Source organism: Rhinopithecus bieti, unplaced genomic scaffold, assembly GCF_001698545.2.
Source record: "Rhinopithecus bieti isolate Rb0 unplaced genomic scaffold, ASM169854v2 scaffold_28024, whole genome shotgun sequence".
In the NCBI taxonomy this organism is placed as follows: Eukaryota; Metazoa; Chordata; class Mammalia; order Primates; family Cercopithecidae; genus Rhinopithecus; species Rhinopithecus bieti.
The window spans coordinates 428,680-446,781 of record NW_016812359.1 but is presented as its reverse complement, the minus strand read 5'-3'; the positions used below and the strand labels follow the sequence as shown (position 1 = coordinate 446,781).

General features: G+C 42.4%; 1 protein-coding gene across 7 annotated transcripts in view; it reads left to right on the top strand.

Annotated features, from left to right (window-relative positions):
• NIM1K (NIM1 serine/threonine protein kinase) overlaps positions 1-8,520 on the top strand; it is a 90,242-nt gene extending 81,722 nt beyond the window's left edge. For all 7 annotated transcript variants that reach the window (XM_017895987.1, XM_017895992.1, XM_017895993.1 and 4 more), the window contains 2 exons: positions 4,432-4,700; positions 7,650-8,520. In XM_017895987.1, the coding sequence (XP_017751476.1) occupies positions 4,432-4,700; positions 7,650-8,399 (1,019 nt within the window). In that variant the 3' untranslated portion in view covers positions 8,400-8,520. The remainder of the gene's footprint in view (positions 1-4,431; positions 4,701-7,649) is intronic.
• The last annotated feature ends 9,582 nt before the right edge of the window (positions 8,521-18,102 follow it).

The window sequence follows — 18,102 nt, the reverse complement described above, 5'->3', positions numbered from 1 at the left end:
TCTATAAGGAAAGCCTCAGCTTCCCTCTACACAACACTATCTTCCTAGGTTTTAATATCTGCTCTCTTCCCTTTGTCCCCTTGGTCCTGTAGATGTATTTTGCTTGGTCTAATCTAGGTTTTAAAATTTGAAATAGTTGTCGACACTTAATAATGGGAAGATGTTGCATAAAATTTCAGATGTCTGGCTTCTCCTGAAAAGAAATCAGAAGAAGGTTTGACAACACTGAGCCTGCATTCCAAATAGTAACCAAATAGTGTGGCCTTGAGTAGAGCCACCCCTTCCACTGGGGCAGCTACTCTTAAGGATTCACCATCACCAGTGACTCCCTGTTGCATACAATAATCTTGCTTTGCTATTACCACCCTGGCACTGGGAGTCATGGTTTAAAGAATGTGTTGCCTGCTAGGTAGGACCTGTGTCAGACTTCTCATCAGATTTGGAGAAAGGGCATGGCTGGCCTCTCCCATCTGTCTACTTTACTCTCTCTCCCCTTGCACCACCTACAGCATCCTCTCTCTGGGATTTCTATCATTCTATCATCCCTTCCTAGACCCCACTTGCTCCCAGGCTTGCTGCTCCTCTCCGCACTTCTCACACCCTGCCAGAGTGCTTTTTTTTTTTTTTTTGAGCCAGAGTCTCACTCTGTCACCCAGGCTAGAGTGCAGTGGCGCAATCTCAGCTCACTGCAACCTCTGCCCCCTGGGTTCAAGCAATTCTCCTGCCTCAGCCTCGCAAGTAGCCAGGAATACGGGCAGCTGCCACTGTGCCTGGCTAATTTTTTGTATTTTTAGTAGAGGCAGGGTTTCAATTTCACCGTCTTGACTAGACTGGTCTTGAACTCTTGACTTCATGATCCACATGCCTCGGCCTCCCAAAGTGCTGGGATTACAGGTGTGAGCCATCACACCTGGCCCAGAGTGTCCTTCTTAAATGGGACTCAGATTACAACCCTCTCTCTTAAAACCTTGCTAGGTTTTCTCATTGCCCTATTGTTAAAGCCTGCATTTCTAAAGCAATCTCCTGGCTTATCTAACCTTTACCTACTACCAGGCTGATCTGGGGCCACTCCTCCTCATTCTGCTTTTCCAGAACAGTGGGTTCCTCAAGCACACACCTTATGTCTCACCTGGGCAGCATACTTGCCAAGCTCCTGGGCCAAGTATGAGGCCTCTCTCCTCACTTCCTGGTCACAACCTAAGTGCCCTTACCCAGATAGTGCCTTTCCATTCTCTGTCTGTATCTCTTCCTAATAGGTGCTATACTTGTAAGAAGGGATTTTTTTTTTTTCAGTTTTTCTGTCATTGGACTGTGAGAACAGTGTTCATCTTTTTCACTGCGTGATTTATAGTAGGTGCTCATTGAACATTTATTGAAAGAGCAGATTTAGAGATCTAGCTCTTCATGGAATAGCAGTTTCTACCACTTAGTGACAATGTGGAATACCAGGGCTTCTAAAGTGTTTAGTGTGATCATACATTTATGCTATGACGCCTGCCTGTAGGGTGATTGCACATGAGGTGAGGCCATCGAGGCACCTACGGCAGAGGATTTAAGGAAGCTTTCACCCTTACAATGCCTCTCCTGCCACACTCTAGACCTGGCTCTGGGAGGGAAGGCTTTGCTAAGAACCATGAAAGGAAAAGAGAAAAAGAAAATTAAGATGGTGCTAAAGGGAGATTTGTGATGGCAGCCTGACACCCACCACCTGATTCTTGAACACTCACTATGGATAGAATGGTGTATGGTGGCCACAGGGAGGAGAGGGCAGCAGAATGATGATACCTTAACTGACACCTGAGTATGTGATGGGAGAACTGAGGAGAAGCAGGGGGTTCTTCTACAGGAAATCGAAGGGTGGAATTCATTATTCTAGCCCTTAAAACAACAGCTTACCCAACAGGTTACACAAAACCAGGTTTCTGTTTCAGATAAACAGGTAAAGGAACTCTTAATCCTAAAGACTGAAAAGTAGAAAAGAAAGGGAAGAAGAGTGCCCCAGGATTGCCATTGCAGGTTCTTTTGCTGGGGCTGATTGCCAGCTGAGATTATTCAAACCCCAGAGCAAACATTCTGCTCCTGCTCCCGTAGAGCCACCCTCCTGCTGTTCAGTATTGCCTCCTGCGATAAAGGGCTGGCTCAGCAGACACCAGTGAACCCTATTTCCATTCCAGAAGCCCCAGTGGACCTACTTTAATGTACCAATAACACTCCTATTTTAATCTAGCTGTATCTATTTTCGTGCTAATAATCACAGTGCCAAAGTTCTTTAAAGCAGTTATTTTGTAAGTAGGTCAAACAGGTACTTTGGGATCCTGTTCTGTCTGTTTACTGGCCGGGTAACCTCTTTGTTATCTAATTCAAAGTCCGGTACAGTTTGAACCAAAACAAAAAATGAATGATGTTTCACTTGTAGTCAAGATTCATTCATTTTCTAAAATTAATCATTTTCATTACACAATAAGTCTATATTCATGACAAAAAAATAGAAAATACAAATAAGCAAAACTAAATTGAAAGGAAAACCATCTGTGATTTGCCAATTAGAAAATCTCTATTCTAAACATTTTGGTAAATATGCTACCAGATTTTATCTATGCAAATGTGTATTTGTATTTTCCTCACTTGTATATTGAACACCTTTTCATGTTAATAAATTAGTTAGCATCATTATTTTGATAGCTTCATGGTGTGCCATTATAAAATTAGATGTACCACACTTTAAGTATCTCTCTTGCTGGATACTTAACTTATTTCCAATATCACAGAAATCTTTTTATACATGCATCCTTGTACATGCATCAGATTCTTTAAGATTGCCAAAGGTGAAGTGGTTGGGTCCCAGGGTGCAACTGTTTTTTAGCATTTCAATACATAATACCAAAGTACAGTCCAGAACCATTGTACCAACTAATGCTCTCACCAGCAGCACATTGCAGTGTTGATTTCCTCCTGGTCTCACCAGCACTCTGTCAACACTGGGTACTGGTGCGTCATGTACATGACATTATATTCCAGGCACTGAGAGTGAATTAAAACAGTTCATGTTGGGAATGGGGCAAGAGAGGGAGATAAACAAGGGAGTTGACATCTACAGACCAGTTAGCTGAGATGACAGTACATTAGAGCTCCAAATGCACAGAATCTGAACATCATGTTCATCCTAGGACAAGTGTTACAGAGGCTTCCTGAAGAGGTTCATTCTGAGGCTCACCTTGAAGGATCATCAGGAGTTAATGATGAGTGTATGAAGCCATTCTCGCATTTTTATAAAGAGATGCCTGAAATTGAGTAATTTTTTTTTTTTTCTGAGACGGAGTCTTTCTTTGTCACCTAGACTGGAGAGCAGTGGCGCGAACTCGGCTCACTGCAGCCTCTGCCTCCCCAGGTTCAAGCGATTCTCCTACCTCAGCCTCCCGAGAAATCAGCTGGGATTACAGGCATCTGCCACCAGGCCTGTCTAATTTTTGTATTTTTAGTAGAGATGGGGTTTCACCATGTTGGCCAGGCTGGTCTCAAACTCCTGTCCTCATGATCCTCCCGCCTTGGCCTCCCAAAGTGCTGAGATTACAGGTGTGAGCTGCCGCGCCCAGCCAAAATTGAGTAATTTATGAGAAAAAACTGTTTTATTAGCTCATGATTCTGCAGGCTGTACAGGAAGCATGGTGGCATCTGCTTCTATAGAGGCCTCAGGAAGCTCCAATCATGGTGGAAGGTGGAAGGCATATCACACTGTGAAAGCAGGAGCGAGAGTCAGGGGAATATGCCACAAGATCCCATCACTTTTAAAGAACCAGATCTCATGTGAACTCAGAGCGAGAGCTCACTTATCACTAAGGAGATGGCCCATGCCATTCGTGAGACATCGGTGCCCATGACCCAAACACCTCCGACCAGACCCCACCTCCAACAGTGGGGATTACATTTCAATGAGATTTGGTTGGGGACAAATGTCCAAACTATATCGATGAGTAAAGAACAAGAGTAAGGAACAGGGAAGCAGTGATGGAGAGAATGATCCAGGTAGAGAAAAGTTTCCAGGCATGAATGTCCAGCACCTTTTCAGGGAGCAACAAAAAGTTCTGTAATGGTTGCAATAAAGGGTGCATGGGATGTTGGGGATAGCGGACAGGAATGATGGACAGTGAGGCTGATGAGATGCACTGGGTCTCATCAAGAAGTGTCCTCCGGGCTTAGCAAAGGAGCTCTAATTTTATCTGGAAACTTTCCTTGGGAGGCAGGATTTGGCATCAAAACCTGTGTGTGGAAGACTTACACTGATCCAAGGGAAGAGCACTGATGCTGGGCTCAAGCATTGCTTTGTCATTCCCTGATGAGCTCTGTGAGCTTGAGAATGTGTCTAGTAAAGGAAAGGAGCTGATCCAGGTCCTCTTGAATTCTGGCACAGTTTTTAACTTTTTTTGCTTGCAGAAAAGGTGGCCATTAAGATCCTGGACAAGACCAAGTTAGACCAGAAAACCCAGAGGCTACTATCCCGAGAAATCTCCAGCATGGAAAAGCTGCACCATCCCAACATCATCCGCCTTTACGAAGTCGTGGAGACCCTATCCAAGCTGCACTTGGTGATGGAATATGCAGGAGGTGGGGAGCTGTTTGGAAAAATTAGCACTGAGGGGAAGCTCTCTGAACCAGAAAGCAAGCTCATCTTCTCCCAGATTGTGTCTGCCGTGAAGCACATGGTGAGCAGGGGTGACGAGTGAGAACCTTGTTCCCATTCCACTGATATTGGGAGAACAGGGCTTTAGGTTACCAAGCCTCAAGTGTCCCAGAGGGCTTTTGTCCTACAAAGCAGACAGTAGTCCCTTCTGGGAGTCAGAAGTCTGGCTGGGATCATGCTCCTTGCCTGTGAAGCAATATCCAGGGATGTCCAGTTACACCTCAACCTCCTAGCTTCTGCAGACGTTGGCAGGACTCACTGGGAGCCACTGATGAACATCGCCTACTCCCTGGCCATACCCATTTCTCCAACCTCATCTTCCACTATCTGGATAGCTGGCTCCTCACTGCTTCTTGGTTTTGCTTTCCTATTTCTGTCTAGGATGCCCTCATATGACATCTCACATTCTAAATCCTATTCATACTTCATGCCCAGCTCAGTTCATTCTCTCTCTCTCTCTCCCGCCTCCCCCCTCCATGTGTGTGTATGTGAGAGAGAGATGTTCTTCAATCTCACATCAGTAATACTGATCTTTTGCCTTCAGTAAGATCCCCTAGCTCTTATTGCCTCTGTGCCCAGTAGATTAACACTTGGTTCTGTCTTCCTTCCTTCCTACTTTCCTTCCTTCCTTCCTTCCTTCCTTCCTTCCTTCCTTCCTTTTATGTCCTCCGTCTGTACTTCTCTTTTTCTTTCCTTCTTTTCTCTTTTCTTTCTTTCTTTCTCTTTCTTTCTTTCTTTCTCTTTCTTTCTTTCTCTTTCTTTCTTTCTTTCTTTCTTTCTTTCTTTCTTTCTTTCTTTCTTTCTTTCCTTTCTTTCTTTCTTTCCTTTCTTTCTTTCTCTTTCTTTCTCTTTCTTTCTTTCTTGTTTCTTTTTCTTTCTCTTTCTTTTTCCTTCCTTCCTTTTTCTTTCTTTCTCTCTCTCTTTCTTTCTTTTCTTTTCTTGCCTTTCTTTCTTGTTTCTTTCTTTCTCTCTCTCTCTTTCTTTCTTTCTTTCTTTCTTTCTTTTTCTTTCTTTCTTTCTTTTTCTTTCTCTTTCTTTCTTTTTTTTTTAGACAGTATTGCTCTGTTACCCAGGATGGAGTGCAGTGGCATGATCCTGGCTCACTGCAACATCCGCCTCCTGGGTTCAAGCAATTCTCCTGCCTCAGCCTCCCAAGTAGCTGGGATTATGGGCATGTGCCATGATGCCTGGCTGATTTTGTATTTTTGATAGAAATGAAGTTTCACCATGTTGGTCAGGCTGGTCTCAAACTCCTGACCTCAAGTGATCCACCTGCCTCGGCTTCCCAAGGTGGTGGGATTACAGGCGTGAGCCACCGTGCCTGGTTGGTTGTGTCATTCTTATTTTAGTTCTTTGGTTACCGCTTTAGAGAAATCTGGACTCCTAATGCACACTCTATAGTTCCCCCAAGAACTGGCTCTTTTGCTGCCTCCTTATTTTTGGCCATATTGCTGGCCATACAGGAGGAACCTGACTTGCAGACCTGACTATCACTTTTACTACCAAAAGTTTTGGTCAGTCACCCTCTTTACTCAGATCCCAGTTGAATGGATCTGTCAGAAAAGAGATACTTGTCTAGGGTCTATATTAGTTGAGAGGCTATTTGTAATTCGCTTCTCGGCCTGCATGGTTGTGGGAGCAAGAACGGGATCAGTGAGTCACAGTGAACCCCATTATATGCCAGGCACTGAAAAAGTCAAATAAAACAGTCCATGCTGGCAATGGGGCAAAAGAGGAAGAATTTGCAAGGGAATTCATGATGTAGAGGGCCCAAAATAGCAGTAGGGAAGGAGAGGAGGAAGAAAAAGAAGTGAGCCAGGGAGAAGAACTTGACTGTAGTGGTGGTGGGTGTTTCAGGCCTGTGATATATGACCAGTCATCATTTAAGTGGCTTTGGGCTGTGGTGAGCTTTCCCAGGGCCAGAGAATAAGCCAGACCCATAGCAAGAAATAGAACAGATGGGCAGAGTCTTCCACGTTCTACTTGGAAGAGTAACCTGGTAGGAGAATAGAAGAGAATCCAGCAATAGAGGGTACAGATGTTAGTCTTCAGCAGCTCTACTCCCTGCCATTTCTCCAACTCTTTGCAAACAGGAAGTGTGTTTCATAGCCATAGATCCACATCTTACTGAGTTTTTTAATATGCCAAGATCATGCTGAGCACTGTTCTCATCATATATAGTTAGCATCACATATAGTTCTCACCACAGCCTATAGTTATCAGTATCCCACTTTACGAAGAAGGAAACTGACATTCACAGTACCCAACTGGTATAGTTGAACCTGGAATTGACCAGACTGTCCCCTCCAAAGCCTGGATTCTTATTCCAGGAGGGCCATCAAGAAAGGTGACAAACACAAAGCCATTTTCCCAGAGCCCTTGGGACTGAACAGGTCAAGGGTCCTCTGAAGACTGTCTGGATTCAGGATGCAAGGGTGGGAGTGCAGCACGTGCCCACAATCCACAGTGTGTTCTGTGGCTAGATCCTTGCCAAATGCAACCACCTCCCTTCTGCTGAATTCTGTAAAGATAAAAGAGTCTACACCAAAAAGCATGGCTGGAAAGTTATGGGAGGGCTCCAAGCTTTCCTGGTCTTGGCCCTGGTCAAACGATCCATCAGCCAGAAAAACTCATGTAGGACCTCAACAATTAAGGATTACTGTTTCATTGTATTTCAGAATGTGTAGTTTCATAAGATCTGGATCTTATTTCTGGTGTTAGTTTCTCAGTCCACATGTGTGGAACAGACTCCAACCCTTACCACACGGAATAGGAACTTTGGTCTATTTGGGGAGGTGTGGGCATTACATTGGGCTAAAAGTTATGACAGGGTTTGCTATCACGACTTAAGTTGATCCTCACTGAATTTGTTATTCCACCATCATTATCTCACTGTTTCAGAGCAACTTATACATTTTTTATTTTGGCATTTTACTGTAAAAATGACTGTTCTCTATGTCTTCTTCCACAGCATGAAAACCAAATTATTCACAGAGATCTGAAAGCAGAAAATGTATTCTATACCAGTAATACTTGTGTGAAGGTGGGCGATTTTGGATTCAGCACAGTAAGTAAAAAAGGTGAAATGCTGAACACTTTCTGTGGGTCTCCTCCCTATGCTGCACCTGAACTCTTCCGGGACGAGCACTACATCGGCATTTACGTGGATATCTGGGCCTTGGGGGTGCTTTTGTACTTCATGGTGACTGGCATCATGCCATTTCGGGCAGAAACCGTGACGAAACTAAAAAAGAGCATCCTTGAGGGCACATACAGTGTACCGCCCCACGTGTCAGAGCCCTGCCACCGACTCATCCGAGGAGTCCTTCAGCAGATCCCCATGGAGAGGTACGGGATTGACTGCATCATGAATGATGAATGGATGCAAGGGGTGCCATACCCTACACCTTTGGAACCTTTCCAACTGGATCCCAAACATTTATCGGAAACCGGCACTCTCAAGGAAGAAGAAAATGAGGTCAAAAGCACTTTAGAACATTTGGGCATTACAGAAGAGCATATTCGAAATAATCAAGGGAGAGACGCTCGCAGCTCAATCACAGGGGTCTATAGAATTATTTTACATAGAGTCCAAAGGAAGAAGGCTTTGGAAAGTGTCCCAGTCGTGATGCTACCAGACCCTAAAGAAAGAGACCTCAAAAAAGGGTCCCGTGTCTACAGAGGGATAAGACACACATCCAAATTTTGCTCAATTTTATAAATTGCACTAGACTGCTTGTAATTAACCGATATCATTATTGCTGCTTCTAAATTTTTTTCAAGGACAACTTGAGTGGAGACATTTTTGTAATTTTTAAATAAACTTAAATTTGAGATATGCATTTTTTTCTCTAAAAGGTCTATTAGCTCAGATTCTGGCTTGATTTGGGATCTTGTTTTATTATCAAATTTCAGCATTCATTCATTTAATCAAGAAATATTTATCCAGTGCCTCCTTTGTGCCAGACACTATTTAAGGTGCTACAGAAATAGCAAGAAATAAATAGGCAAGGTCCCTCCTCTCGTGTGCGGGACATTCAAGCCCAGGACAAAGGTACTAACAACTACATTTTTTAAAAAAGAAAAAGATCAGTGATAGATGCTATGCAGAGAATTCAAAAAGGGTGATCTGATATCAGAGGCTTGCTACTTTGGATTAGTCGTTAAGGAAGGTCACTTTGAGTACATATCAGTTTAAGATCTGAATGAGAAGCAGGAGTGACTCTTACAAAATGCCAGAGCATTCCAGGCAGCTAGGGGTTTCAGACTCAGTTCCCCTCAAAACAGAGCCTAAGACAAATGATTCCATGTAGAGCAGTTTATTTGGGAAGTGATCCCAGAGCACAGGAGTGAAGTACGGGGGAAACAGTGAAAGCTAATACACAGACACATTAGCAAGTTGGCTAGTGCTACAGTTTCTGATGCTTGGTTTTGCAGGATCCTCAGAGGAGCCTGATGAAACACATCTCAGGTGTCTCCCCTGGGTATGGAAGGGGAAAGCATTTAACCACAAGCTTTTGCTCACCGCTGATCAAGGGTGGCCCTTGGTGTCATCTGCCCTGCACTTCCAGATTGGGATGTGTGAGTGCCAAGTGGGTTCCCTATGCTTCCCTTGCCTTCATGTCAGAGAAGTCTTGGAGCAGGAGGGAAGAGGTACACCACCAGTATGATACCTCGTTTCTGTGCCTGCTTGTCCACTGGCATGGGGAGCCCAAAGTGACCATGTGACACTTGTAGATTTCAATTCACTGGAACCCTTATCAAGTCCCCTGATGAAAGCATCCCTGATCCCCTGGGAACCAAACCTTTCAATTTACCCTAGATTGTAGAAAAAAAGAATAGAAATTAATAAAGTGCATCACCAATTGCGTGATGGTGACAGGGGTCAATCTACTTCCACCTAGTGGTTTCCAGACCTGCGTGTTTTAATGATAGGGACATGTATCAGTCATTATTAAAGCACATTACCGAATCCTGGAGGACAGCACCCCAACCGTGCAGGCTGCTGTCTCATCTCCGGTGTCTTAGCTGAACCATTCCATTGTTCTGCTTATGTTGGCTGCTTCTGGTGTTGAGGTATATGGTAAGATGAGGGGATCCCGTTGTTATGTGCCCGTCGCACCACCTCCTTTATCAAAAAAGTGGTCCTGAGGCAATGTTTGAGATATCATGACAGTGAATCAGGTATTCTGTAAGTCTTAGTGTGCTTGTATGGAAAGACACATTGCAGGCAGAAAAGGCAAACCCGTACCCTGAGATGTCAATTCCAATAAGGATGACTCACTCCTGGGCCCATCTGAATTCGTGACTCCATGGATCTGATAACGCCCAGCTCATATGTTAACAGCTCTGCTTACCTAGTCCTCGGTATCTCATAATTTGGTTCTCAGCCTCCACTGGGGCCCAGTAGCACATCAGGAGTCTGAGTAGTTCTCTGTTGCAGGAAGCATGGCGTTACTCCAGGATCCTACAGAGTTGTGCTGTTATCTCCTATTGGGGCTTTCCAGAGGCCCCGCACAGTATTTTTAACTGCCACATACACGGCCTGAGTAGCAGTTTGTTCAGAAGCCAAAACTGCTGTAAGCTTTTTTTTTTTTTTTTTTTTTTTTTTTATTTATGGGATCCACTTGAAACTGGCATTAAATGGGTGAGAGGAATACACCAAATACAATATATGTGCTTCCAAAGTCCAGAGGGACCTACTAAATCCTATGCCTCTATCTTAGTGTTAAGAGGTTGGAAGGTACAAGAAATTGTTCTTTACTATAGAAGAAATATCTAGGCATGCCTCAACTCATTGGTCTTCTAAACTCTTATCAATGTGGCATGCCCCAGATTCTTCATAGAGTCTATAATCCACACTCCGGCACATGTAAGCCTTACTAGGGCATTTGTAATACTTGCCGCTTCCTGATAGCCAATTCCCCTAGCATGCTGTCACAATATAGTGGGCTGGCATGATGTCCTGTAGAATGTAAAGATGATCAAGGTCCTTTTGGATTATATTGTGATATAGAGAAGGATATTTAAGATTTTGGGGGCAATAGAGTAAATGAGAATCGCCGTCCATCCCAGAGAAATGTGAACTGCTTTTGATCCTTTCTTTTTTTTTTTTTTTTTTTTTTTGGACGGGGAGTCTCGCTCTGTCGCCCAGGCTGGAGTGCAGTGGCCGGATCTCAGCTCACTGCAAGCTCCGCCTCCCGGGTTCACGCCATTCTCCTGCCTCAGCCTCCCGAGTAGCTGGGACTACAGGCGCCCGCCACCTCGCCCGGCTACTTTTTTGTATTTTTTAGTAGAGACGGGGTTTTACCGTGTTAGCCAGGATGGTCTCGATCTCCTGACCTCGTGATCCGCCCGTCTCGGCCTCCCAAAGTGCTGGGATTACAGGCTTGAGCCACCGCGCCCGGCCGATCCTCCTTTCTGATGGAAATTTAGAAGAATAAATTTGCCAAATCAATAGCTGCATATCAAATGCCAGAGGCTGCCAGTAAAGATACCACATCTGATACAGCAGCTACAACTGAGACTAGCAGTAGTCCGCCATCATTCTCCATTATCTATCTGCTCTTTTTCAGGAGTCTGATGGTAACTTAAATGAGATTATGATGGAGCCCATTACGCTTGCATCCCTAGCATTTTTTGATGGTGACACTGATGTCTGCCATTCCTCATGTGGATTGCTCATGATTTATTAACATGGCCAGGGAGAGGTTTCCTCTTCCTCCCATAATGGTTGTTACTTCACAGGTCTAAGACCTCCATGGGGATCTAAGTATATTGATCCCAAATATATACTTAGAGATTGGGAAAATAATTGCAAGGGTGGGAACCATTATGTGATAGACTGGCCAGGACTCCCTTTATCATATGGTTTCCATAAACCCTCATCTACATACAAAGCCATAATAGTATCCAGTTCTGAAAAATTCTGGGTATGTACATCATATATACTTGTGAAAGCAAGGCCTTTCCTCAAGACCAGTCCTCCTTTTCATTGTGCACTGGATCTGTAAATTGACTTAGATCTAGAAGCTGATGAAGAGACTGTGATTTTTCCCATTGTGACAGGCTACCTTTACGCTAACCAGTTTTCCTTGTTTTTTCTTTTTTTGGTTATACTAGTCAAGTAACATACCAGTCAGCTGTCTCCCAAAATTCCATGATTTATTAGCCATTGTCACAAAGCCCTGCAGATCAAGGCAGCCTGATTGATTTCCACTCCAGCCTTACTGTTTATTTTATTGTGTCCACCTTGCCTCTGACATTTAAGTGATAATACATGACCTCTACCATTCTAGTCTCATCATCATCTCCACTGATGACATCATGCTCAATTCCATGGCAGCATTTCCTACCATCAACACCTGCCTGCAATGGGCAGCCACCACTGAACTTTTCTTCGGTGCTGCCACAACCCTCACCAGTGCATTCCTTTTTTAAAAAAATTATTTTTTATTCATACACAATTGTATGTATTTATGGGGTACATGTGATATTCTGATACATGTATACAAGGCATAATGATCAAATCAGGGTATTTAGGATACCCCATCACCTCAAACATTTATCATTTTTTGGTGTTAGGAATACTTCAACTTTTCCAGCTATTTTGAAATATACAATAAATTATTGTTAACTACAGTCACCCTGCTGTGCTATCAAATAGTATAACTTATTCCTTCTAACTGTATGTTTGCACCCATTAACCAACCTGTCTTCATCCTCCACCCCTACCATCCTTCTCAGCTTATTAGCACCATTCTACTCTCTACCTCCATGAGATCAACTTTTTAGCTTTTATATACCAGAACATGTGATATTTGTCTTTCTGTGCCTGGCTGATTTCACTTAACCTAATGACCTCCAGTTCCATCCATAATGCTGCAAATTACATGATTTCATTCTTATTTATGTATTTATATATTTATTTTTTTGAGACAGAGCCTCGCTCTGTTGCCCAGGGTGGAGTGCAGTGGTGCCATCTCAGCTCACTGCAACCTCTGCCTCCCGGGTTCAAGTGATTATCCTGCTCAGCCTCCCAGTAGCTGGGATTACAGTCGCCTGCCACCATACCCAGCTAATTTTTGTATTTTTAGTAGAGATGGGGTTTCACCATGTTTGGCCAGGCTGGTCTTGAACTCCTAACCTCAGGTGATCCACCCACCTTGGCCTCCCAAAGTGCTGGGATTACAGGCATGAGCCATCACCCCCAGCTGATTTCATTCTTTTTTATGGCTGAATATTCCATTGTGTTTATACACATTTTCTTTATCCATCCATCAGTTGATGGAAACTTATGTTGGTCCCATCTCTGCTATTGTGAATAGTGCTGCAACACACATGGGAGAGCACAGGTATTGCTTTGATATACTCATTTCCTTTCCTTTGGATAAATATCCAGTAGGTGGACTGCTGAATCCCACGGTGGTTGTATTTTTAGTTTTTTCAGAAACCTCTATATTGTCTTCCATAATGGCTGTACTAATTTACATTCCCAACTGTGTATAAGAATTCCCTTTTCTCTAGAAAAATACAAAAAGAAAATAAAAAATTCCCTTTTCTCTGTATCCTCACCAGCATTTGTTATTGTCCTTTTGATAATAGTTATTCTAACTGGGGATGAGATGCTGTCTCATTGTAGTTTTGATTTGCCTTTCCCTGATAATTAGTGATGTTGAACATTTTTCCACTCAGCCATTTGTATGTCTTCTTTTGAGAAATGTCTTTTTAGGTCCTTTTCCTACTTTTTAGTGGGATTATTTGTTTTTTTGCTGTTGAGTTCCCTGTATATTCTGGGTATCAGTCCCTTGTTGGATGAACAGTTTGTAAACCGGTGCATTTTATATTGCCTTAGTGATGGCAATGTCTTCCTGAGGAACGTAGTTAGACGGTTGTTCAGTCTCACATAATGAATCCATTCTAACATTCACACCTCCTGGAACTTTCCAACCCTTTCTTCAATACTATACCAAGGCAGTTCCGCCATCTTCACCTCATTTACTGTGTGCCATAATAATATCCAAGCCTCAGCAGCCATCCCAACAGAATATTATGATCAAATTCAGGTGATGTTCACTTCTAAGTCATGGGTAAACATTCCTATAGTAAATTTTTTTTTTTTTTTTTTGAGACTGAGTTTCACTCTTGTCGCCCAGGGTGGAGTGCAATGGAGCGATCTTGGCCCATCACAACCTCCCGGGTTCAAGTGATTCTCCTGCCTCAGCTTCCCGAGTAGCTGGAATTACAGGCATGCAGCACCATGCCCAGCTAATTTTGTATTTTTAGTAGAGACGGGTTTTTTCCATGTTGGTCAGGCTGGGCTCAAACTCCTGACCTTAGGTGATCCACCTGCCTCAGCCTCCCAAAGTGCTGGAATTACAGGCATGAGCCACCGCGCCTGGCTCCTATAGTAATCTTTCTTATCCCGCCTTATATTCTTCCCTCAACTTCCACCTCTGGCCTAACACCCTCAAAATCATTCACACACATTTCCCCTTGGTTACTGATAGTATATATCAGGTTCTGCAGCTCCTTCAGGACCTACACTATTTTCCCCCAGACAGGGGGTTGTATTTCTCCACTCAGGCTCTACTGAGAAGTCACCCTCGTTCTTGGTTTGGAGAATAATAAGGTTTTGGAAGAGATAGTATATATATCAGGTTCTGCAGTTCCTTCAGTATCTACACTATTTTCCCCCAGACAGGGGGTTGTATTTCTCCACTCAGGCTCTACTGAGAAGTCACCCTGGTTCTTGGTTTGGAGAATAGTAAGGTTTTGGAAGAGAATGTGGAGGTCAAGAGCTGCCTCACTAGAAGCCTTGGCAGGGTCTTCAGGCAAGGGAGCATGAGCTCCTCCCGCCAGCCCCACATTAGGAAAATCCAGGTTTGTAATATTTTCAGGGTTATCCACTGTATTACTAACTTAGGTCTCAGTGTCCCATTCTCTTCTTGTCAAACCTAAACTTTCATAAAGGAAAATTATCAAGACTTAGTATTTTCCAACCTTACAACTAGATACTGGGCCTATTTCAGGTCGTTTTCTCTCCATTGCAGGAGATAAGGCTCTCCTTCAACCTTGCCTTAAACTGACAGTTGGCTGACTTGAGCCTGTTATTTTGTTTTCCAGGCTTCTAAAGCAGTTAATAAAAGCTGGCCAAGTCCACAATCTTTATCACTGCCCCTCTACTGTTCAAGTGCCACAGGTACTACAGGATCCAAAGCTTCATCTTCTACCTACACCTACAGATGACAGTGTCAGTGGTGACTGTGCTGCTCCTGCATGCCACAGGCTATCACCACTCTGCTTACCAATACTGCATCAGTGTTCTCCTGATGTCATCACAAATTCACAAACTTAGTGGCTTAAAACAACACAAATGTATCATCTTACAGCTCTGGGAGATAGAAGTTTGACATGAGTCTCAGTGGACTAAAATCAAGGTGTTTCCAGGGCTGTGCTCCTTTCTGGAGGCTCCAGGGGAAGAATCTATTTCCTTGTCTTGTTAACTTTCTAGAGGCTGCCTGCATTCCTTAGCTCATGGTCATCTTCCTTCATCTTCAAAACCAGCAACATTGCATTTTTTTGGCCAACGTTCTGTAGTCACTCTCCCTTGACCACCAGCCAAGAAAGGTTCTCTGCTTTCAAAGACCCACATGGTAAGGTTGGGCCTACACAGACAATCCAGGATAATCTCCCCACCTCAAGGTTCTTAACCTTACTTACACCTGCTTCTGACATTTAAGGTAGCATATTCAGATTCTGGGAATGGACAACTTTGGTAGGAGTTGGGAGGGCATCATTCTGTAATGAGGTTTTGTCATTTGGTGAGTAAACCAGCTCCAATCTCCCATCCTGAATGCCTGCTTTCTAGGGCCATTCTGGGTACCGACTGTCTTAGTTCGGATTCCCCAAAAAACAGAGCCCAAGAGAAAAGCTTGAATGAAAGTCATTTATTTGAGAAACGATCCCAGGATGCAAAAGAGATGCACGGGGGTGAAACAAAAGAGGAAAGCCAATATAAGGACGGTTATTGCCAAACCCGCCACAGAAGTCTCCTCCTCTTTTGAGGAAACTTACGAAATGCATTGCAGGGAGGCTGTCATGAAAGGTATACAGCTAGAATTCAAAGAGATGTACTATCATATTCTCTGAGAACCTGGTCAAAGATTTCATGGAATTAGTTGCCACAGCAGTGACTGGAGTAGAAGGCAGGGCAGAGAAGATCTGAGGTGGGGCCCAATGTTTCTGATGCATAGATCAAAGGCTTAAGGCTGGAATAAACTTAGTATGTTTGAGGAATGCAAGAGAAGGGAGAGTGGGTGAAGACATACTAAGCCTTGGTGAGTATGGTACTGAGTTGAAGTAGGCAGAGATCAGATCCCACAGGAGTCTGCAAGGCTGAATAAGGAATATGATACACAGAATGATTAGTGCTTACTACTGAATAAGTAGTCCAGTAAAGACATTCTTTTTATTATTAAGAGATAAAGCCCCAATATATAAACCATCTGAAGATTTCTAATCATAATCTTCAGCATCAAATTACTGCCTTTATAACATAATTTGGGGAGATGAAAACAAAAATCACAGATCAACTATTTTCTCCCACCACCAGTAAAGAAAAAATGAGGAACCTATGACTTAAGAGCAGTTGCTAGAAATCTTAAAAGAAAGAGTTCACTTTTATGTCAAGATTAGACAGCTTTAAATTATTTAAAGATCCTGTTACCCTTGCTCTATTGACTTCCACTTCAGTGTTTCTTTCAGGACACTCTAAACAGCAGACAAGAGATACAGTGTTTCAACTGTGTCACAAGAGGACAGAAAGTGGCTGCATCTGTTTGGGTCTAGTGTCAATCTCAAACTTATTCATTAGTATCCATAAAATAAAACTTAGGACAAAAGTTAAGTGCACAAATAGAGGAAACACACATTCCATAAAGGAGAGGGTAAAAGATTGAACTCTTAAAGCCATACTAAATAATATCCTAGAATTTGCAAGCAGAAGTGACCTTAGAGAACACTAGCCTCTAAATGACCTAAAAGTAAATTATTACTAAGTATGAAAGCCAGACATGACATGATGATAAAATATGAGCTGATCAGTATGAGAAAATATATAATTTGGTTTATTTCCTAATTCATAGAACCCTAAGAGTTGATAGTGCTCTTAGGAATCATCTAATCCAAAATTACTACCAATGCAGGGATTCCCTCTACAAAACCCCTGGAGATCTCTAGCAACATGGGACTTTTAGGTTGGAGGCTCTAGCTGGTAGTGGGCAGTTCTATGTTCACCACTAAATTTTCTCTTCTTTGATTGTCAGCCCTGAGTCCTAGCTTTTTTTAAGGAAAACAGTAACTCATTTCATAAATATTTATAGCAAAGTCTATACATGCTTGCCACCCAATTTGAGAGTTAATTTATTTGTTTCAAATGTAAGAATAATTATCAGTGTAAATTCCTCCACTCTAGATGAAAAGCTCCTTAAAGAGAAGACCATACATCTTGTACATTTTAAATTTCTACCTTAAACAGAGCACCTTGCTTATATTAGGATTTCAAATGTTTGTGAAATGATAAATGAATGGAATGAGTGAATGAACTGAAATGAAATTAATGCCCATATTTAAAATAGAATATTAGCTGATTTCTTGCCTAAGCTGTTAGTTCAAGACTGAAAAGAATACTCAAGTATTTGAAATATTTCTCTAAAACTTTATTTCAAAGTTATTCACCTCACCGTTAATAAGGTGTATGATTAATGCTCTGTGCCAGTATTTGCAGGCCTGCCCATTGCCGGCAATGAACTTTGAGAAAACCCATTTCCTGGCACCCAAAAGTTAAATTACTCTTTTCAAAACATACCGATCTCCCCACCAGTTGCAAAAGTATTACATGCACCATTTTCCCACCATTCTTTAAATTAGAACTTACATTATTAATCTATATCAGTGAATGTTAAATGAAGTCATTTTAACAAATTATAACTGTACAAATCAAAATACTACTAGTTAATATCAGACAAGAGTATCTTACAAACACTACATTACATATTACCTTGCAATCTGAAACATTACATTTCATATATGTGTATGTTTATTTTAGATAACTGAAACTTCACAGAATTTAACAGCAAATAAAGTTTAAAAAATTTAGTTCTGTACATTAGTTCCAACTATCTCTATTTTACAATCTATAAGGCTCATGTCATAGTTCAGCACCAAAAAGATCTACACAAAACTGTTTAACCAATCTTCATATCCATCCTGTGTGACAGTTTTTGTTTGTCGTCGTCTTTTTTTTTTTTTTAAGGTAAAAGTACTACTTCAGACCTTGAAGTGGAATATTTCTAGTCAGACTAGGTAAAAACTTGGGTTGTACCTTGTTTTCATTGAACAGATACAGAAAAAAAAAAAAAAAA